The sequence below is a fragment of the Hippopotamus amphibius genome, chromosome 6, assembly GCF_030028045.1.
Source record: "Hippopotamus amphibius kiboko isolate mHipAmp2 chromosome 6, mHipAmp2.hap2, whole genome shotgun sequence".
Lineage (NCBI taxonomy): Eukaryota > Metazoa > Chordata > Mammalia > Artiodactyla > Hippopotamidae > Hippopotamus > Hippopotamus amphibius.
In genome coordinates this window covers 113630398-113654351 of record NC_080191.1, presented here as the reverse complement: position 1 = coordinate 113654351, position 23954 = coordinate 113630398, and the positions used below count along the sequence as shown (strand labels likewise).

Here is a 23954-nt window from a genome sequence, read left to right as displayed (position 1 = left end):
GATGGGCAGGTTTGTGGAGCAAAGGTCATGAGTTTTGTTTTCAAACATGGTTTGTTTGAGCTGCCAATTGTAGCTCCAGTTGGTAATGTCTAGCAGGCAGTTAAATTTATGGGAGAGGAAAACAGGCGGAGGGCCAGGCTAGGAAAAATAGACCAGACACCTGTGATCCGGAAATGGAAGCTCACTTTAACAGTCCTTGCAAAGGGATGCAGTGGTTGAGTTCTGTGAAGCAGTGTTTCTCAACCTATTTTTGCCTCCCCTCACTGGGAGCCTTTTTAGTAATTTTCTTCCTAATCACCTCCTTACCAAGAAATTTTAATACTACACATATACTTTATATCAGTTCATGAACATAAACAGATACGTGTGTGTATTCGTGCTTTATACATAAAAAGAGTAAGATCTCCCTTCCCCAGCAAACGATTTTCACCACCCCATTGAGAATGAATGTTGTAGGGTGATTAAATTCTAATTCAATTACAAGTAATCTGTGGGTGAAGACTATGTCTTGCACTGTTCCTCGTAGGTACTAACGCCTATGCTGTTTTACTGATAGTATAGAACATAGGACTGGAAATGTTTTACCACTTCGCTGTCAGTGCATAAGCTATTTATTTTATAACAGTGTTTGTTATGATTAATTGCTAAAAGTAATGATATACATGTTATAATAGAAGAAATATTACTTATGATTAACAGGAATTAATTTTGTTTATGAAGGCAGTGTGGAAAATTAATTCTTGTAATGGACTTTGACTTGTGGGTAGATTACAGCCTTGTTGTGTTATTAAAAGACAATTTCATTTTTCTTTTCTTTAAATAAAAGGTTGTGGCCCACACTTCATCTTGACCCTTTAAATCCAAAAGATGCAAAATCTATTATAATTGCAGAATGCCACTCTGTAGACATTAAATTGAGTAAGGAGCAGGTAAGTGTTTTTAAGTTTGCTGCTCTCTTTTACTCTCTGTAGCTTTGCTTATAAAAACACTTCATATAAGACTTAAAATTCAATATAGGAACTCTATATGGTTCTAAGGAAAGTTGGAATTTAGTAATTACTTTGTTAAATGTATTTACTCTTATTAAACTAATAACAAATACAGAAGAAGCAATAAAAAAAGACTTTGGTGTTAAGGTTTACTTTACTATATCATATTAGGCAATATTTTAAAAGCAAAAAAGCATTTGCATGTCGACCGCGTCTGTGGTCCATTACCACACGGCAGTGATGCTGCTGAGAGGGTGACAGGAACCGTGTTATTTCTGCAGGGATATTTGTTGATGGCTCGGCTGTAAAGACCGCTTAATTCCAGGGTCATTTTGTATTTTTGTTTTGTGTTTTGGTAAACTGGTGCAGGAGAAGAAGCTAGAACGACACTGTCGTTCTGCTACAACCTGCAATGCCCTTTATGTCACTCTTTTCGGCAAAATGATTGCATGGTAAGTGGTGGTTACTTTATGTCACCTTCAGCATGTTTGTGTTTGCTGCAGAACACCTCCTCACTGTGCAAAACTGAGAACTGATCGTTAATGACAATCTCTTGAGCGACTAAGATTCTGTTTGTTCTAACAGTGATACTAACATCTGTGAGAACGTGACTTAAGACTGAAGATTGCCGCTAGTCTTTGAATATCAGAACTTGTTGAATATATTTGTCTGGTTTTCATTACACTAACCTTTTCCTGACTGGGGGTTGCCAAAGAAGGCCATCTTTGGCCTCAGTTTGAGGCCCACCCAGGAGTGCTCATTGCCACCTCCTTGAGACCCCTAGCTTTGGGAAAGTGAGGAGACAGCAAAGGCATAAAAATGTTATTTCAGGTGTCTTTCAATACCAGTAGGTAGGTATGTAGCTAGGGATTTTTCATTGTCTCTCTTCCCACATCCTGATAAACCTTTCATCTTACAATAGAGTCTCCTGTTTTAGGTATCTGTTCATAATTTGCCTTTAGATAAGCAGCGGAGAGTTTTACTACTTTTACTTCTTCAGTACATCGTCACCTACTTTATCTGTTCCCAACCAGAGGTAAAAAAAGAGTAACACTTGTTTTGGGGCTCATCACAGTAGGTTGTAATCCTAGCACAGCTCATATACTAGACACTAAATCTAGTACTCTTGTCTCTCAATTCCACATTCTCACCTGAAGCACCAAATTTGAAATGAAAAAACTCTTCGGAAACTTTGAATTGCCAGTGATATTTTCACTACCCCTCCCACTGTCCCCAGAGTTGTGGCAGTTCATCTGTGAACATCAGCGGCTTGCATAAGCAAAATTCAGGAGTCACGCATTTCATAATATTGATTGAAATCATCTCTTGTAAGAGGGACTATGGGCCACTTTTTGCTTTTCCCTATTCTTTACAAATCTTTATATTTAAAAAAAGAAACTACTGGTAAATAGTGTGTAATGGTTTTAAAGCAGGCTCCATTTACTGATTTTCTTTAGCCCAATGCTTTCCAAATTCTGGCTCTGTTTTTTTAAATTTAATTTGCATGGCTAACTAATAATACTTATTCATAATTATTTTCCTGCTTCCTGTATGTAGGTGGCATGCCTCTAGATGATGAGAACCATGTTGTACTCATTTTTATGTTCCATAATGTGTAGTAATTGCTTGCCACATAGTTAAGTCCCAGTGTATGTGTATTGAATTGGATTAAATGGTATACTAAAATAACTGTGATGACTGTAGCAGCCCCATAAAACTAATGTCTTCCTGTGTCATGTTTTGTTGAATTCCTGTTATCAGTTACACAGTACAAAAAATAGAGATAAAATAGAGCATTGTTTTTATTTACCCCAAAATTTTCACAGATGTTGGCAGACTGTAAGAAATTAAATCTGTTCTCCATTCCAACAGTGCTGGGAGAGCAGGCAATTTAGATAAAATCCTTCTTCAGTGTTTCCAGTGTCAAGATACTGTTTCATTATATAGACTTGTTCTTCGATCTATCCAGGAGTCCATGACAAATGATATGGATAAAGAACTAATGAAACAGGTAAAGTGTAATAAATTTATAAAGGGAAGATTATTTTGCCTTATTTGCATTTGTGTGTGAATTGAAGTAAATAGTAAATCCTTGTAATGCTAAATATGTTTCAAGCATATATGGGGTTGGCCAAAAGGTTCCTTCAATTTTTAAGTAAAAATAAGACATATTTTTCATTTTCACCAAGAATTTTACTGAACAACGTATTCACCCTTTTGGTCCACTACCTTCTGCCATTTTTCAGGCAACTTCATTATTCCATCTTCCCAAAACTTATCTTTTTGAGCAAAGAACTGTTCCAGGTGCCTTTTATAGTCTTCCAGGGAACTGAAATTTTTTCCATTAAGAGAATTTTGTAAAGACTGAAATAAATGGAAATCCGAAGATGCAATGTCTCATGAATATAGCGGATGAATCAGAACTTCCCAGCCAAGCTGTAACAGTTTTTGCCTGGTCATCAAATAAACATGCGGTCTTGCATTATCCTGATGGAAGATTATGTGTCTTCCATTGACTAATTCTGTACGCTTTTCGTTGAGTGCTGCTTTCATTTGGTCTAATTGGGAGCACTACTTGTTGGAATTAATCATTTGGTTTTCTGGAAGGAGCTCGTCATAGAGGACTCCCTTCCAATCCCACCATATACACAGCATCACCTTCTTTGGATGAAGACCGGCCTTTGGTGTGGTTGGTGGTGGTTCACTTCGCTTGCCCCACGATCTCTTCCGTTCCATATTGTTGTATGGTATCCACTTTTCATTGCCCATCACAATTAGTTTTAAAAACAGAACCTTTTCATTACATTTAAATAGAGAATTGCATGTGGAAATATGGTCAAGAAGGTTTTTTTCGCTTAACTTATGTGGAACTCAAACATCAAAGCAATTGACATAACCAAGCTGGTGCAAATGGTTTTCAACGCTTGATTTGGATATTTTGAGTATGTCAGCTGTCTCCTGTGTGGTATAACATTGACTGTTCTCAGTTAATGTCTCGATTTGATCGCTGTCAACTTCAATTGGTCTACCCAACCGTGGAGCATCATCCAGAGAGAAATCTCCAGCATGAAACTTCACAAACCACTTTTGACACCTTCAATCAATCACAGCACCTTCTGCAACACACTGTACAATCTTTTTTGGGTTTCAGTTGCATTTTTACCTTTCTTGAAATAATAAAGCATAATATACTGAAAATGTTGCTTTTTTCTTCCATCTTCAGTATTAAAATGGCTACATAAAAATTCACCAATTTTGCTAAGTTTTTTTTTAATGCATGCTGATATGACAGCTGTCACAATACAATCTAACAAAATTGTTTCCAATGAAGTTAAAGACAACTAAGTACTGCTAGAGCCATCTTACAGAAAAAAACGAACAAACCTTTTGGCTAATCCGATACTATACCCGCTGCCATTGTGTGCTTGTGGCCAGAAGTGATATCTCAGGGAATTTGCGTTTTCCTGATTATCATGGAGATTTTTCATCTTTTCATGCTTCTTGGCCATTCTTGTTTCCTCTTATGTGAATTGCTTGTTCAAGTCCTTTACTCATTTTTTAACTGAGTTGACTTTTTCTTGTTAATGTGTTAGAAATTTTTAAATGTTCTACATATTGAATACAAATCCTTTGTTATAGAGTCTGCAAATCAGTCTTTTTCCTGTTCTTGTCTTTTAACTTTATGGTGTCATTATACAAAGTTTTATTTTAATGAAGTCAGATTTATCAACAGTTTCTTTTATGGCTTATGTCTTATTTTTAATCCTTTGCTATCATGAAAGTGTTCTCTTACTTTTTCCCTTCAAAATATTTTATAATTTTGTCCTTCATGTGTGAGCCCTTAACTCATATGATATATTTTTATTTATTGTGTGAAGAAGGAATCTAATTCTTTTTTTATTTTTTTCTTTTGGCCACGCTGCGCAGCTTGCAGGATCTTAATTCCGCAGCTAGGGATTGAACCTGGGCCTCGGCAGGGAATTCCCAGGAACCTGCTTCTTAATCTTTTAAAATATAGCTAGTTAATTGTTCATTTTACATAATACATCTTCTCTACTGATTTGGAATGCCACCTGTCAAGTATCAAGCTCACATATAGACATGAGTTTGTTTCTAGGCTCTTCTCTTCCAATGTACTATTCCTTGTCAATACCAATGTCTTAACTATTAGAACTTTAAAATAAGCCCTGATATTTGGTTAGGCAAAACCCCCTCTTAATATTTTTTACAGTTGTCTTAGCTCATTTCCCACATGTATTTTTAGAATTGGCTCAGCAATGCCATGGAACCTCAATATGCAATTTTAATTGGAATTGCATTGAATTTAGAGGCAAAGTTGGGGGAAATTATCATATGTCTTCTTCATGAAAAGCTAAATAACTCCATTTATTTTGTCATCTTTTTGAATGATTTTCAATAATATTTTATCTTCTTCCCCATCAAAGTCTTGAACATCTTTTGTTAAAATTTGTCTCTATAGTTAAAATAACATTTTTAAATTGTTTGTTGCTGGTTATTCAATTTAATTTTTGGAAATTTACTAGCAACCTTGAGAATTATATTTTTAACCTGGATCCATTTTTATGTTGATTTCTCAGCTTAGGGGTTCCTGTGGGTTTGACTTTTCATTCTCCCTCTAAGCCTATAATCTTCTGTCTGTTGGCTATTTCCCTCATGTACTCCGTCACTGAGGGGACAGCCCTTGAAAGGTCCCGGTGTTGGCAAGCATTCTATTATAGCTCCAGCTCCTTGCTTCACAGGACTTAAAGGCTCCCCTTCCATCATGACTGGGGGTATGAAAACCCAAGCCCTTCAGTTACTGGGACTGCTGCCTATCCTCTCTCCCCATTTCACCTAGGGACAGCAGCTCCAGCACTTAGCCCTCTAATTTTCAGTTTCCTATTTATTTGGGATACTTGAGGGATTTCCCTTTCTTTTCTGCAGGTTCAGCTGTGCTTTTAGAAATGTTTTGTTACGTGTTATCTGACATTAACTGGCATTTGTAGTTAGGAGGGCAATTTTCTTCCACCATCTTCCCAGAATCAGAACTCTGTCTTTAGTTTTAATAATATATTTCCTGCAGTATTAATTTTTACTGAACTTTTTCTATATGTGTGTTATATTTGGCATGCTAGATTTTATACGTACACTATCTTATTCTTGATTAGTGCCTTTTGGAAAGTGTGTTTTATTTTAATAAATCTGTTTCTTGGTTTATTAAATCACTTGAATGATGAATTTAAATAAGTTAATAAGTTTAAAAGAATTATGGAAGTTTTAATGGCTGTTAGTTACTAATAGAGGTGCTTTATCATCATTGTTAATTCATTTTTCTACCTAGATTCTCTGCCTTGTGAATGTTAGTCACAATGGTGTGAGTGAATCAGAACTGATGGAACTCTATCCTGAGATGTCCTGGGCTGTCCTGACCTCCCTCATTCACAGTTTACACAAGATGTGTTTGTTGACTTATGGTTGTGGTTTGCTCAAGTTTCAACATCTACAGGTAAATGATATCTTAATAGGGTTTTTTCACTTATGGAAATGTCCACATATAATTGCTTATGTATTATGCTATATAGTACCACATCATTTCAAATATTTCAATTACAAGACAAAATTGGAATCTCAAATTTGGCATTACAAAAATTTTTTCTGGTGATTTTAGGTTAGATACAAAATTTGGCTAATATACTTATGAAGTAAGTACTTTTATGGAATAGCTATTACTTTCTTTTTTCCTTGAAGAACTTTTATTGATATACAATTGACATACAATAAACTGCATATATTTAAAGTGTACAATTTGTTATTTTTTTTCTTAATAGTAATGTATATATAGCAATCCCAATCTCCCAATGCTATTACTTTAAAAGGTAATTTTTTCTGGAAGAGAAAGAATAGTTTTTTCAATTTTATGTTTTATTCAATTGCTGGTATATTATATATGTTTTAAGTCACTCTGCCTCAGTTCACAGCCCAGCTCTTCACAGCTTAATATAACCTTGGGCAAGTTCTCTGAGCCCTGGGCAGATGTTTGCAGCTTACTTCAAGGGTTGTGAAAAGAATTAATTGAGATATTAATTGAACCTGGTGAGGTCCTAGACATGATGTCTAGCACATAGTAAATAATGACTAATATAACTCATTTTTTTTTTTTTTTTTTTACCATATACTAGTTTGCATCTGCTAATACCAAACTCCCAGTCCTTCCCTCCCCCACCCCCCTCCCCCTTGGAAACAACAAATCTGTTTTCTATATCTGTGAGTCTGTTTCATAGATAAGTTCATTTGTGTCATATTTTAGATTCCACATATAAGTGATAATCATATGGTGTCTTTCTCTTTCTGACTTACTTTGCTTAGTATGATAATCACTAGGTACCATCCATGCTGCAGGTGGCATTATTTCATTCTTTTTTATGGCAGTAGTATTCCATTGTATATAGTACCACATCCTTTTTTTTTTAATAAATTTATTTATTTATTTATTTATTTTATTGTCTGTGTTGGGTCCTTTTTTGCTGTGCAAGGGCTTTCTTTAGTTGCGGTGAGTGGGGGCTACTCTTCGTTGTGGTGCGCAGGCTCCTTATTGCTGTGGCTTCTCTTGTTGTGGAGCACGGGCTCTAGGTGCATGGGCTTCAGTAGTTGCAGCACATGGGCTCTAAAGCGCAGGCTCAATAGTTGTGGTGCATGGGCTTAGTTGCTCTGCAGCATGTGGGATCTTCCTGGAGCAGGGATCCAACCCATGTCTCCTGCATTGGCAGGCGGATTCTTAACCACTGCACCACCTAGGAAGCCCTGTACACATCTTTTTTATCCATTCATCTGTCAATGAACATTTAGGTTTTTTCCGTGTCTTGGCTTTTGTAAATAGTGCTACTGTGAACATAGGAGTGCATGTATCTTTTTAAATTATAGTTTTGTCTGGATATATGCCCAGGAGTGGGATTGCTGGATCATATGATAACTCTATTTTTAGTTCTTTAAAGAACCTCCATACTGTTTTCCATAGTGGCTGCACCAACTTACATTCCCACCAACAGGGTAGGAGGGTTCCCTTTTCTCCACACCCTCTCCAGCACTTGTTATTTGTAGACTTTTTAATGATGGCCATTCTGACTGATGTGAAGTGGTACCTCATTGTAGTTTTGATTTGCATTTCTTAATAATTAGCGATGATGAGCTAATTTCATTTGCCTCTTGGCCATCTGTTTGTCTTCTTTGGAGAAATGTCTATTTAGGTCTTCCATCCATTTTTTGATTGGGTTGTTTGTTTTTTTGTTATGTAGTTGTATGAGCTATTTGGATATCTTGGAAATTAAGCCCTCGTTGGTTGCATCATTTGCAAATATTTTCTCTTAGTCTGTAAGTTGTCTTTTCATTTTGTTTATGGTTTCCTTTGCTGTACAGAAGCTTGTAAGTTTGATTAGATCCTACTTGTTTATTTTTGCTTTTATTTCTATTGCCTTTGAGAGAGTGACCTACTAAAACATTGGTACAATTTATGTCAGAGAATGTCTTGCCTATGTTCTCTTCTAGGAGTTTTATGGTGTCATGTCTTATATTTAAATCTTTAAGCCATTTTGAGTTTATTTGTATAGTGTGAGGGTGTGTTCTAACTTCATTGACTTACATGTGGCTGTCCAACTTTTACAGTACCACTTGCTGAAAAGACTGTCTTTCCCCATTGAATATTCTTGCCTCCTTTGTTGAAAATTAATGGACAGTAGGTGTGTAGGTTTATTTATGGGCTCTCTAGTCTGTTCCATTGATCTGTATGTCTGTTTTTGGGCCAATACCATGCTGTTTTGATTGCTATGGCTTTGTAGTACTGTCTGATGTCTGGGAGGGGTAAGCCTTCTGTTTTGTTCTTTTTCCTGAAGATTGTTTTGGCAATTCTTGGTCTTTTATGGTCTCATATAAGTTTGAGGATTATTTTTTCTAGTTCTGTGAAAAATGTCATCGGTAATTTGATAAAGATCACATTAAATCTGTAGTTTGCTTTGAGTAGTATGGCCATTTTAACAATATTAATTCTTCCAATCCAAGAGTATGGGATATCTTTACATTTCTTTGAATCATCTTCGGTTTCCTTTATTAATGTTTCGTAGTTCTCAGCATATAAGTCTTGCACCTCCTTGATCAGGTTTATTCCTCCATATTTTATTTTTTTGGATGCAATTTTCAAAGGGATTTTTTTTTAATTCTCTTTTTGATATTTCATTATTAGTATACAGAAATGCAATGGATTTCTGTATACTAATATTGTATCCTGCTATCTTACTGAATTCATTCATCAGTTCTAGTAGTTCTTGTGTGATGTCTTTAAGGTTTTCTATAGATAGTATCATGTCATCTGCGTATAATGACAATTTTAACTCTTCCCTACCAATTTGAATACATTTTACTTTTTCTTCTTGTCTGATTGCTGTGGCTGAACTTCCAATACTATGTTGAAGAGAAGTGGTGAGAGTGGGCATCCTTGTCTTGTTCCAGATTTTAGTGGGAAATTGAATATTATATCCTCTGTGATTTGTCATAAATAGCTTTTATTATGTTGAGATATGTTCCCTCTATACCCATTTTGGTAAGAATCTTTATCATGAATGCATATTGAATTTTTTCAAATGTTTTTTCTGCATCTATTGAGATGATCATGTGGTGTTTGTCTTTTCTTTTGTTGGTGTGGTTGATCACATTGATTGATTTGCATATGTTGAACCATCCTTGTGACCCTGGGATGAATCTGACTTGGTTGTGGTGTATGATCCTTTTTACATGTTGCTGGATTTGGTTTGTTAATATTTTGTTGAGAATTTTTACATCTATATTCATCAAAGGTATTGACCTGTAATTTTCTTTTTTGGTAGTGTCTTTGTCTAGTTTTGGCATCAGGGTGATGGTGGCTTCATCTATGTCTTTGGGAGTGTTCCTTCCTCTTCAACCTCTTAGAAGGGTTTGAGAAAGATTGGTATAAGTTTTTCCTTGTATGTTTGGTAGAATTCACCTGTGAAGCCATCTGGCCCTGGACTTTTGTTTGTATGGAGTTTTTTTTTATTATTATTTATTCATTTATTTATTTATTTGGTTGCACCAGGTCTTAGTTATGGCAGGCAGCCTCCTTAGCTGCAGCTCACTGACCGCTCAGTTGCAACACGTGGGCTTCTTAGTTGCGGCACGTGACTTTTTTGTTGCATGTGAACTCTTAGTTGCCACATGCATGTGGGATCTAGTTCCCTGACCAAGAATCGAACCCCGGCCCCCTGCATTGGGAGCACTGAGTCTTATCCACTGCACCATCAGGGAAGTCCCTGTAGGGGGTTTTAAATTATAGATTCTATTTCACGTCTAGTTATCAGTCTGTTCAAGTTATCTATTTCTTCTTAATTCAGTTTTGGTGGGTTGTACACTTCTAGAAAGTTTTCCATTTCTTCTAGATTGTTGAATTTGTTGGCATATAATTATTCATAGTATTCTCTTATGGCCTTGCACTAAAAAATATTAAACTCACACAGGCTACACAGGGATGCTCCCATATAAAAATAGCCCTCCAAGACCACAGTAGATAGTTGTTTCTGCTGAACTCATAGAACAAGAGAAATAAAAGTAAAATGAAGCAGAGGAACCACTTGCAACTAAAAGATCTAGAGAATCCCCCTGAAAGAACAAACAATGAAACAGACCTCTTCAGCCTAATAGACACTGAATTCAAAAAAGAAGTAATGAAAACACTGAAGGAATTAAGAGGGACTATTACTATAGAAAGGAACTAGAAACTATAAGGAGGAGCCAAGAAAAATTAGAAAATTCACTTGCTGAAATGAAAGCTGAGCTAAAGGCTATGAATAGCGGAATAAATAATGCAGAAGAACAAATAAGTGATCTGAAAGATGGAATAATGGAAATGACCCAATCAGAACAGCAGACATAAAGCCAAGTGGAAAAAACAAAATGAAAGCAATGTAAGAGACCTATGGAATAATATAAAGCATACCAATCTATGCATGGTAGGGATCCCAGAAGGAGAAAAAAGAGAAAAGGGGATTGAAAATGTATTTGAAGAAATTATGACTGAAAACTTCCAAATGTAAAGAAGGTAACAGATATCCAGGTACAGGAAGCACAGAGGGTCCCAAACAAGATAAACCCAAACAGATCTATACCAAGACATATTATAACAAAAATTAAACATAAAGAGAGGATTCTAAAGGCAGCAAGAGACAAAGAGTTGATTACAGGGGAACCGCCATAAGGCTATCAGCTGATTTCTTTGCAGGAATGCCGCAGGCCAGAAGGGAGTGACAAGATATATTCTAAGTTCTGAAAGGGAAAAACCTGCAACCTAGGGTACTCTACCCACCAAGATTATCATTTTTTTTTTAAAGTTGGTCTACTTTTTTTATATATATAAATTTATTTATTTATTTATTTCATTGGCTGTGTTGGGTCTTTTTTGCTGTACGCGGGCTTTCTTTGGTTGCGGTGAGTCAGGGGGCTGCTCTTCATTGTGGTGCGCAGGCTCCTCATTGCCATGGCTTCTCTTGTTCTGGGCTCCTTATTGCCGTGGCTTCTCTAGTTGCGGAGCACGGGCTCTAGGCGTGTGGGCTTCAGTAGTGCAGCACATGAGCTCAATAGTTGTGGCTCACAGGCTCTAAAGCACAGGCTCAATAGTTGTGGCACACGGGCTTAGTTGCTCCACGGCACATGGGATCTTCCCGGAGCAGGGATCGAACCCATGTCCCCTGCATTGGCAGGTGGATTCTTACCACTGTGCCACCTAGGAAGCCCCCCAAGATTATCATTTAGAATAGAAGGAGAGAGAAAGAATTTTTCAGACAATCCAAAACTAAAAAAAAAATACAGCATACTAAACCTATCCTAAAGGAAATGTTGAAAGATCTTATCTAAATAGAAAAGAAGTAAGAATCTAGGCAAGAGGAAACTGCAACTGGAAAGTAAATCACATAAATAAGCCAGTACACAGATTAAAAATTTTTTTCTTTGAAAGTGATGATGGATTTCCTAGGTGGCGCAGTGGTTAAGAATCTGCCTGCCAATGCAGGGGACACGGGTTTGAGCCTTGCTCTGGGAAGATCCCACATGTCATGGAGCAACTAAGCTTGTGTGCCACAACTATTGAGCCTGCGCTCTAGAGCCTGTGTGCCACAACTGTTGAGCCCATGTGCCGCAACTATTGAAACCCATGCACCTAGGGCCCATGCTCCACAACAAGAGAAGCCACTACAATGAGAAGCCTGCGCACCACAATGAAGAGTAGCCCCCACTCGCAGTAACTAGAGAAAGCCCGTGTGCAGCAGCAAAGACCTAATGCAGCCAATAAATAAAATTAATTAATTAATTAATTTTAAAAAAGTGAAGATAACCACAGTGAACAGCAAAAGGTCAAACATGGAGGTGTGAGAGGGGACATCAGAATCATAAAACGTGGGGGAAGAGCATAAGAAAATGTAGATTTTTTTCCTTCTAGAATGTGTTTGAGCCTGTATAGCTACCAGTCTAAGCCAAGTAGATATAGGAAGGGGTTAACATACTTGAAACACAGGGTAACCACAAATCAAAAACATACAAGTAGATTCACAAAAACCAAAAAGAAGAGAATGTAAGCAGAAAATCATCAAACCACGAAAGGAAAAACAAAAGGAAAGTGAAAGGGACAGAAGAAATATAAAATCAAGGGGAAAACAAGGTTTAAAATGCCAGTAAATAAGTATCTATCAATAATTTCCTCAGCTGTCAATGGACTAGGTGCTCCAATCAAAAGACACAGAGTGGCAAATTGGATGAAAAAACAAGAGCCTACAATATGCTGCCTACAAGAGACCCACTTTAGGGCAAAGGACACACATAGGTTGAAAGTGAGGGGATGGAAAAAGATATTTCATGTAAATGGAAATGACAGGAAAGTGGGGGCTGCAATACTCATATCAGACAAAATAGACTTTAAAGCTATAAAGAAAGATAAAGAAGGACTGTATATAATGATAAAAGGATCAATACAAGGAAAGGTATATTACACTCATCAACATATGTGCACCAAATATAGGAGCGACCAAATACATAAACACTAACAGACAAAAAGGGAGAAATTGATGGGAATACAATAATAGTAGGAGACTTTAACACCCCATTCACATCAATGGACAGATCTTTGAGACAGAAAATCAATAATAAAGCAACAGAGATCCTAAATGATACAGTTGAACTTAATTGATATTTTCAAGACATTGCATTAAAAAAAAAAAAAGCAGAATACACATTCTTTTCAAGTGCACATGGAAGAACATTCTCTAGGATTGACCACATACTAGGGCACAAAACAAGCCTCAACAAATTTAAGAGAATAGAAATTATTTCAGGTATGTTTTCTGACCACAGTGGCATCAAACTGGAAATCAACCACAGAAAAAGAAACAAGAAAAAAAAAATTACATGGAGACTAAACAACATGCTACTAAAAAAGCCAATGGGTCAATGATGAAATCAAAGAAGAAATTTTAAAATACCTTGAGGCAAATGACAATGAAAACACAATCGTACAAAATCTATGGGATGCAGGGAAAGCAGTTCTTAGAAGGAAGTTCATAGAGGTAAGAAAAATCTCAAATAAACAACCTAACCCACTACCTAAAAGAATTAGAAATTGAAGAACAAACAAAACCTAAAGTCAGTAGAAGGAAGGAGGTAATAAAGATCGGAGGAGAAATAAATAAAATAGAGATTTAAAAAACAATAGAAAAAAATCAATAAAACCAAGAACTGGTTCATTGAAAGGGTAAACAAAATTGGCAAACCTCTGTCCAGGATCACAAAGAAAAGAGAGAAGAACCCAAATAAGCAAAATAAGAAATGAAAGAGGATAAATCACAACTGAGACACAGAAACACTAGTATAATTCTTATCATCTACAATGCCATGGTTGATTTACAAATGTGAACAAATGTAAACAAAGTCATTCATTTGAGTATGCTGTGTTATATATGTAGGTGTGGAATGTTTGTAATTTCATAGGCTTATCTTTCTCCTTTATTGTATATCACAAATATAATTTGCTCTTTTTAGTACTTTTGCAATCCACATTTCAGATTTTTAATATATTCACCAGAAGTTTGAATTGAATTATGTTTTGAGTTCTTACAGGAATTCTCATATCAGTTTATCACGTAAATAGATACCGAATTTTAAAACATCCTAATGCTATTTCTATTATACAACTATAAAATTGAAATAATTGTAAATTTCTTTTTATAAATTCATTGTTAAAAGTACAGTGACTTACAGAAAATAGACTAATATTTTTTCGTTTTCTCCATAGGCTTGGGAAACAGTGAGACTAGAGTACATGGAAGGTCCCGCCATTATTTCTTCATATAGGCAAAAACTAAGCAACTATTTCACCATGCAGCTAAGGTATTGTAAATGTCCATGTTGCTGTTCTGTAGCTTCTGCAACACACTCTACATCTGTGTCCTTATTTCTCTCTCTTAGCATAACTTAATGTAAAAAACTTTACTTATTATTTGAAAAGGTTAAGTCCTCTCCTATTCTGTTAATGCCAAAAGAACAAAAGATGACTGTGTAAGTCAGTCTTTTAATATTATGCTGAAGATTTAAACATAAGTGAAATCAATGCAGGATCATCTTATTTTTATTTTATTCTAGTTAAATAGTGTAAGTTGTTTAAAAATATGTGTGTGTCTGTGTATATCTGTATGTGAATATTAGTGTCCACTGATAGTTCAATTTTAATAGTTCAATATTAGGAAAATAAACTTTAGAGTTTGGTCAGTGGTCCTGAATATCACTTTATTTTCATAGGTTGGCAAAGTTTCTGATTTTGACCTAATTTTCTCAGTATTAGATTATACTTAGAGTCAGGGATGTATCTCAAATATATCTATCCTCCTTTAACATTTGTCTGTAGCCTTTTTTTTTTTAATTAATTAATTAATTAATTAATTAATTTTATTGGCTGTGTTGGGTCTTTTTTGCTGTGCACAGGCTTTCTTTTTAGTTGCAGTGAGTGGGGGCTACTCTTCATTGTGGTGCACGGGCTCCTCATTGCCGTGGCTTCTCTTGTTGCGGAGCACAGGCTCTAGGTGCGTGGGCTTCAGTAGTTGCAGCACATGGGCTCAATAGTTGTGGCTCACGGGCTCTAAAGCTCAGGCTCAATAGCTGTGGCGCACGGGCTTAGTTGCTCTGTGGCATGTGGGATCTTCCTGGGGCAGGGATTGAACCCGTGTGCCCTGCATTGGCAGGCGGATTCTCAACCACTGCGCCACCTAGGAAGCCCTGTTTGTAGCCTTTTGAAGTGATCTCATCGTAGCAAAGTATTATTGAATGTTGTCCCTTCTCTTCTAATAGTCAGGAACGAGTGACTTGGAGGAGTGCAGATGAACTGCCTTGGCTTTTCCAGCAGCAGGGAAGTAAACAGAAGCTGCACGATTGCCTTCTTAACCTCTTTGTGTCTCAGAATCTCTATAAAAGGTAAGAAACTTATTTGTAGGTCATCTTTCCTCAGAAAAACAGAATTAAACAGTTGTTCAGTGTAACAAAGAAAAATGGCATTTTCCATTTAAAAATTAGTCCAGTTTCAGTGGTTGTGAAACAGTGTGGGAGAAATTTTAGTACAATTTGCAAATTGCCACAACATCTGCTTTTTCCAAGAGGTAAACAAAAAAGATAGAGTATTGCCATTTTCATAAAAGCAGAGCTGGTATGCTCTTGAGATAGCTTTGAATCTTAATCTTTCACTGAATCAGGTTTAAATCCAGACTACCCAGAGAGGTGGTTCATGATTCTGCCTCTCAGGGCATTCAAATATTTCAAAGTATAGCCTTCAAAACAGACTCTGGGCTCAACATAGAATCTGACTGGTGTCAGAATTTAAAGAAAGGTTTACCCTTTTTCATAAATGTCTTCTTTTTTTAAGTTTGTATTTTATCCTTTTGGCCGTGCCACATGGCTCGTGGGATCTTATTTCCCTGACCAGGGATCGAACCTGTGCCCCCTGCAGTGGAAGCACCAAGTCTTAACCACTGAACCACCAGGGAAGTCCTTCATAAATGTCTTATTGTCTCTCCTGGTATGTTTGAATTTGCCTCTGGCATATCTCCTTTTTATAAGACAACCTTCTGACCTCTAAGCCTCATGAGGGGATTTTTCTGTCTCACCTGGAAATTTAGTCACTTCTCATAACTTAGATGCATAATTAGTTTTGCTTCTTAGTGAACTCTCTCAAATTTCTTTGTTGCACCTTTTAAATTATTTCTGATTTCCATCCCAGTTTTTCATGATTTCATTGGAAATCGGATTCATCCTTTAGTTTACCAGCTCTCCCATCCTATTTAACACCATCTACAGATGAATAAGCTTGCTTTTATCATTCAGTTCCTTGATGAAAATACAAAGCAGATATTCTGACAGTTTGCCTGTATTTCATTAGTTTCTTCTGTTCTGATTTCTATCATTTAAAATAATTTGGGGGTGAACTCAGCAGTTGAATGCATATCATGAAATGTCTAAACAGGATTCTGATAGGTTTCCATTGGTGAGTAACCATAATGATATTAATGGTAACAGCCAACAGTATGGACTACTTGCTACAGGCCATAGTCTCCTTACAGTAGCACCTGGAGCAGGTGGTGTCATTGTGCCCCTCCTGCAGATAAGGATGTTGAGGTGTAAGAGCGCACAAGGCTAGGATGCTGTGAGCTCAGATGGCAGTCTCAGTCTGCACCCTTGCATCACTGCACTGGACTGGCCTACTAATAAACTATCAATAGCTTGATATGAATTGTGGCATCTTCACTCAATAGTGGGGTTTAAAATTTCTTTTTCATTAAATTACTGTTATTTGTTGCAACAGAGGACACTTTGCAGAGTTGCTGAGTTATTGGCAGTTTGTTGGCAAAGACAAAAGCGCGATGGCGACAGAATACTTTGATTCATTGAAGCAGTATGAGAAAAACTGTGAAAGCGAGGACAGCATGATTTGTTTAGCTGACCTTTATGAAACCCTGGGGCGATTTCTCAAGGATCTAGGCCTTCTCAGTCAGGTAACTTCAGTGGGGAGTTAGAGACTGTGTGCGTTTTCATGCTTCTTCTTGTCTCCTTCCTAGGAGTTAATGCAGCTTTCATTTGTTATGCTAATCAGATGACAGATCCTACAGCATTTCTCTCATTTTAATTGGCCTTTAACCTTTCTTTTACCCAGGCTGTGGTGCCTTTGCAGAGGTCTCTAGAAATTCGAGAAACAGCTTTAGATCCAGATCACCCCCAAGTAGCTCAGTCCCTCCACCAACTAGCGAGTGTGTACGTGCAGTGGAAGAAGTTTGGCAATGCAGAACAACTGTATAAACAAGCGCTGGAAATCTCAGAAAATGCCTATGGTGCGGACCATCCACATATTGCTCGTGAACTTGAAGCACTTGCAACTTTGTACCAGAAACAAAATAAGTAAGATTTCAATTAGTAATTCTCTGGTTTTTTGGTAGGGAGTTACAGTTCTTAATGTCGTTATGTGAGAGGCTTTGTTTTGTGGCTGTGTACTTTCCTTATCCCATATTTTCCTTTTCCTATATTATTTTGAATCCATCATGTTCCAGTATTATTCTTGGTCTGGCTCTTCATGGGGTAAACAGAAAATTAGATCTACAAGATTCATCTCTGTTTCAAGATGTGCAGGGGATAGAGCACGGACTTTGGAGTCATATAGTTGAGTTTGAAACCGGGCTTCTTGGCTGACTAGCTATGTTAATATTGAGTGTACTACTAATACGGGACAGCAGACCATCGCCCACAAGCTAAGTCCAGAAGGTCCCCTGTTTTGGACGTAGGGTTGTAATGTAACACAGCACATTTTTTTCATTTACATATTGTCTGTGGTTGCTTCCATGCGGCACCAGCAGTTTTGTAGTTGCAGCAGAGACCACATGACCCACAAAGCCTAAAATGCTTACTACCTAGCCCTTTACAGAAGTGTGCTGACCCCTCATATAATAAGCCCTCTGAGTGGTATCTCTTCCTCTATCCGAAATCGTTTGTTTGGCTCAATCATAAGTGATACATATTGGAATTTTTTCTTTTAACTTCTACAAGTATTGTTTCACACAGATTTTGTGTGATTTTCACATTTCTGGTTGACCAAAAATTAGCCTGTGGGGAAGCTGACATAGCAAACTAAAGTAAATTTTGGGTTTTCATTTAGTTAGATCACCCTTTAGAATTTCAAAATGAGTGTAATCAGTTAAAAACAGTTAAATGACAGCTACCTGGAGAACTAGATTTGTTAGAGTTTGTTTTATGAAAGTTTTTGTTGAAGATTCTTAGTTCCATGTGACTGTCTATCACTTCTAGAAATGATGCTGTATTTAATTAGCCACAAAAAGCTTTACACTGGTGCTTTCATTTCACTGCAGTATGATACTTTGGACATATGTCTCTTTCATGTCACTGACTTTTTTTTTTTTTTTTTTTTAAGATACGAACAAGCTGAACATTTTAGGAAAAAATCTTTTAAAATTCGTCAGAAAGCTACCAGGAGAAAAGGCAGCTTGGTAATGATAGATTTCTTTTGTGTTGTGTTTTGAACAAAAAGGAGAAGAACATCTCTGAATATCACAATGCAGATACATAAACCTCACGTATTTAAGAGCTTTAGATTTTAAAGTGACTTCTGGAGAAGCACTGATTACCATTTTCTTCTCTATTTATAACGCATGTTTAAATATTAGTATCACTGAGAAGTACAAATAGTAGACTTTTAAAAAGTGAAACTATATATTGTGGTAATCATGTTACACTATATACATACCATCATGTTGTACACTGTAAACTTACACAATGTTGTATGTCAATTATATCGCAATAAAACTGGGGATTTTTTTTTAATTTTTAAAAAGTGAAACTATACAGTTAATTTAAAGGTTAGATTTTAGAAGATGGACTTAAAACCTGTTTCAGTTCTGTAAAGGGTTGGAAAAGAGAATAAAAGAAATTTAGTAAACACTTTATGTTCAATTCAAATGCCAAGAAATTATTACTCTTGAGTGCAAAAAAAATTTTTATTTTTCTAAGCTGCTGATAAAATCTAAATATCGCATATTTGTTTTAACTTAAAATGCTATGTGCAGTTTTTTACTGAAATATATTTGATATCTAACATTGTATAAATTTAAGATGTACACCATGTTTATTTGATGCATTTATATATTGTAATATGATTATTACCATAGCCTTAGCTAATACCTCTGTCACATCACATAATCATCATTTCCTTTTTGTGGTGAGAATAATTAAGATCTAGTCTCTTAGCAAGTTTGATGATTATAATACAGTATTGTTGCCTATATTCACTCTGCTGTACATTTGAGCTCCACGACTTATTTGTCTACTAGTTGCAAGTGCTATGTGCAATTTTAAGTACCTGATATTTAAATGTCTAGTAATAGGGTTAATAAATATATGCACATTAATTCTGTTTCCCAATCTTTTTGAAGCACTTTGGGATTCAGTTCATTTTGCTAAAATAATCTGATAATTATTTTCACAAAACAGTTTTTAAAGAGTTTAAGAATGAGGTGTCACATGGAAGTATGTATATTTTCAATAATTATTAGATTAATGCAGTATGATACTTAAAGTAATTGTAATCCACTTTAAAGGGAACAAAAGGAGAAAGGGTTTTTTCAGAACCCTAGTATATTGCTTCAGAATCAGAGATTTCACTCATTTGGTGATTGTTGTGAATTTCTTGTGTTTGCTCCAGTATGGATTTGCCCTTTTACGTAGACGGGCCCTACAGTTAGAAGAGCTCACGTTAGGTAAGGATACACCTGACAATGCTCGGACCCTCAATGAACTGGGTGTGCTCTACTATCTTCAGAACAACCTGGAGTGAGTACCATGGTGTTAATAACGAAAACAAGTATCCATTTTGTCTCTTAGATACAAAGCTGTTTTACATTTCTATCAAGCCAAGCTAGAAAAAATTGATAGAAACCATGCCAGATTTCATGTATGATATGTTATGAACATGGCCACACTTAACAGAGACCATGACATTTTCTTTACTGTTTCCTTTCACATTGTTTATTTAGTAACTAAAAGTTATTCTCTAGCTTCCCTAGTATGTTTTATATGTTTATGAAAAGTGAGCTTGTGTAGATATTGTACATAAGATCTCACATAAGAACAGACTGGGGACCAAAGAATGTAGATGGATGCTAGTTTTATTCTTCACTTTATTTGGGTATAAAGACTCACAAAGCCATAAATATTTATGAAAAAGAGGTGGTTTTGGAGTTCTTTGTATGTCAGAAAAATATAATAAATTTGACACTTTGGATACCAGAAAAACAAAACAAATATTTAGCCCACTTCACAAAGAGTTCTTTTATTAAAAATTATTTATTACTAACTCCAAAGGGAGAAAGAAAGAATATCAAAATCTTTTGAGTTTGGCCTAGTAATTTTTAAGATAAAAAGTTTGTTTTGGAAACTATTTATGGGTTTGCCTTTTAGAAGTGACATGGAGAATTGAGGCAGTCCTCCAGATACTTTAGGCTTTCACACTATCAAGAAAGCATTTTTAATTTTTGGAAAAGGGCAGGAAGAGTGGAGGGGAAGGAAAGAGGGGGAGAGGATTTTGAGCTGAATCCTTCATTTTAACTATCTTGGATTTAAGAATAAAAGTGCTTCAGTTCTCCACCTAACGAGGGCTAGGGATTCTGACTTCTAGAGAATAGATTGTTTAAACCATTTGGGGCTTTTGTTCATAGAACTGCTGACCAGTTTCTGAAACGTTCCTTGGAGATGAGGGAGCGAGTTCTAGGACCAGATGACCCTGACTGTGCCCAGTCTTTGAATAATCTGGCAGCTCTATGCAATGAAAAAAAACAGTATGATAAAGCAGAAGAACTTTATGAAAGAGCTTTGGATATTCGGAGACGAGCATTAGCTCCTGATCACCCTTCTTTGGCTTATACGGTGAAGCATCTTGCAATCTTGTACAAGAAAATGGTGAGTAATTCTTGGCATGCCTACATATGTTTTATAATATACCAATTAAGCCATAATTGCTATTAGCAAAATAATTTATCTTCTGATGGACAGATTATTTCTGTGAGCTTTTAATTCATAATGATTTAATTTTTTAACAAGTAGCTGAGTATAACATTTAAAAATACTATTTCATCAAAGACAACACAAACTATGGAGAGATATACCATGTTCTTGAATCAAGATTGTGAAAATGTCAATACTACCCAAAGCAATCTACAGATTCAGTGCAATCCATATCAAATTACTAATAGCATTTTTCACATAATTAGAACAAAAATTTTTACAATTTGTATGGAGACACAAAAGACCCCAAATAGCCAAAGCAATCTTGAGAAAGAGAAACAGAGCTGGAGGAATCGGGCTCCCTGACTTCAGACTATACTGCAAAGCTACAGTAATCAGGACAGTATGGTACTGGCACAAAAACAGAAGTTAGATCAAAGGAACAGGATAGAAAGCCCAGAAATAAACCCATGCACTTATGGTCACCTAGTCTATGACAAAGGAGGGAAGAATAGACAATGGAGAAAAGACAGCCTCTTCAATAAGTGGTGCTGGGAAAACTGGACAGCTACATGTAAAAGAATGAAATTAGAACACTCTCTAACACCATACACAAAAATAAACTCAAAATGGGTTAAAGACCTAAATATAAGGCCAGACACTATAAAACCCTTAGAGGAAAACATAAACATTCTTTGACACAATTCGCAGCAAGAGCTTTTTTGATCCGCCTCCTAGAGTAATGAAAATAAAAACAAAAATAAACAAATGGGATCTAATTAAACTTAAAAGCTTTTGTACAGTAAAGGAAACCATAACAAAACAAAAAGACAGCCCTCAGAATGGTAGAAAATATTTGCAAATGAAGCAACCAACAAGAGATTAATCTCCAAAATATATAAACAGCTCATGCAGCTCAACATTAAAAAAAAAAAAAATCAAAAAATGGGCAGAAGACCTAAATAGACATTTCTCCAAAGAAGACATACAGATGGCCAATAGGCACATGAAAAGATGCTCAACATCACTAATTACTAGAGAAATGCAAGTCAAAACTACAATGAGGTATCACTTCACACTAGTCAGAATGTCCATCATCAAAAAATCTACAAACATGAAATCCTGGAGAGAGTGGAGAAAAGGGAACCCTCCTACACTGTTGTGGGAATGTAAATTGATACAGCCACTATGGAGGACAGTATGGAAGTTCCTTTAAAAACTAAAAATAGAGCTACCATATGACCCAGCAATCCAGCTCCTGGGCATATATCCAGAGAAAACCATAATTCGAAAGGATGTATACACCCCAGTATTCATTGCAGCACTATTTACCATAGCCAGGACATGGAAGCAACCTAAATGTCCATCAACAGAGGAATGGATAAAGAAGATGTGGTACATATATACAATGGAATATTACTCAGCCATAAAAAGGAATGACATAGTGCTATTTGCAGAGATGTGGATGGATCTAGAGATTGTCATAGAGAGTGAAGTCAGAAAGAAAAACAAATATCGTATAATATTGCTTTTATGTGGAATCTAGAAAAATGATACAGATGAACTTATTGGCAAAGGAGAAATAGAGGCACAGATGTAGAGAACAAACTTATGGTTACCAAGGCAGGAGGGACCAATTGGGAGACTGGGATTGACATATGTACACTACTGTCTACAAAATAGATAACTAATGAGAAGCTACTGTTTAGTACGGGGAACCCTACTCAAGCACAGGGAACCCTCCTCAGTGATCTGTGGTGACCTAAATAGGAAGGAAATCTAAAATAAAGTGGATATATGTATATGTATAACTGATTCACTTAGCTGTACAGCAGAAACTAACACAACATTGTAAAGCAACTATACTCCAATAAAAATTAATTTTAAATTTATTTATTGGCTACATTGAGTCTTCATTGCTGCACACGGGCTTTCTCTAGTTGCGGCGAGCGGGGGCTGCTCTTCATTGTGGTGTGCAGGCTCCTCATGGCAGTGGCTTCTCTTGTTGCTGAGCATGGGCTCTAGATGTGCAGGCTTCAGTAGTTGCAGCACACAGGCTCAATAGTTGTGGCTCATGGGCTCTAGAGCACAGGCTTAATAGTTGTGGAGCATGGGCTTAGTTGCTCCATGGCATGTGGGATCTTCCTGGAGCAGGGATCCAACTCGTGTCCCCTGCATTGGCAGGCAGATTCCTAACCACTGTGCAACCTAGGAAGTCTCAAAATTAATTTTTAAAAATAAAATAAAAATAAAAATATTATTTCAGACTTAACTAAATTAAGGTATTGGTTTAGTTTTTTAAAATACATTCTGGGACTTCCCTGGTGGCACAGTGGTTGAGAGTCCACCTGCCAGTGCAGGGGACATGGGTTTGATCCCTGGTCCAGGAAGATCCTGTATGCCTCGGAGCACGTAAGCCCGAGAGCCACAACTACTGAAGCCCGTGCACCTAGAGCCTGTGCACAAACGCATTTGTCAGCACTCTGATTAGAACTTTTTCTTCTTTTACATTTCATAGGTTCTAAAATTCAGCCAGGATTAGGTTTGCTGTGTTAAACTACCAGAAACATAACGAATCACCCAGTTGTCAGGGCTGAAGGAGGAGTCTCTGTAGCTGATTAAATGATCATTTTAATTTCACTCTTTCTTTTCTTTGCTTGCAATTAAATGTAACAGTTCTTTACCATAGGGTTCTAGCCTGAGTGACATTTGGAGTTTTTATAGATGTCCTCAGAAAAAAAATGCCAGAGAAGTCTTTCATTTAGCCTAGCTACAGATTTAGACTGTCTTTAGACTTTGTTTGTGAGACCCTTGCTGGTCCTCCTGGTACTGAAGTTGATGTTTTACTCTGAAGGATCCATTGTTGCTGTTTCTGCC

At 36.5% G+C, this 23954-nt stretch overlaps 1 protein-coding gene across 9 annotated transcripts in view; it reads left to right on the top strand.

The window, feature by feature from the left end:
• NPHP3 (nephrocystin 3) overlaps positions 1-23954 on the top strand; it is a 47338-nt gene that overhangs the window by 18916 nt on the left and 4468 nt on the right. For all 9 annotated transcript variants that reach the window (XM_057738302.1, XM_057738301.1, XM_057738303.1 and 6 more), the window contains 11 exons: positions 827-929; positions 1359-1441; positions 2862-3000; positions 6331-6495; positions 14326-14420; positions 15375-15497; positions 16879-17068; positions 17227-17468; positions 18493-18568; positions 19780-19907; positions 20792-21032. In XM_057738302.1, coding sequence (XP_057594285.1) covers positions 827-929; positions 1359-1441; positions 2862-3000; positions 6331-6495; positions 14326-14420; positions 15375-15497; positions 16879-17068; positions 17227-17468; positions 18493-18568; positions 19780-19907; positions 20792-21032 — 1585 coding nt within the window. The remainder of the gene's footprint in view (positions 1-826; positions 930-1358; positions 1442-2861; positions 3001-6330; positions 6496-14325; positions 14421-15374; positions 15498-16878; positions 17069-17226; positions 17469-18492; positions 18569-19779; positions 19908-20791; positions 21033-23954) is intronic.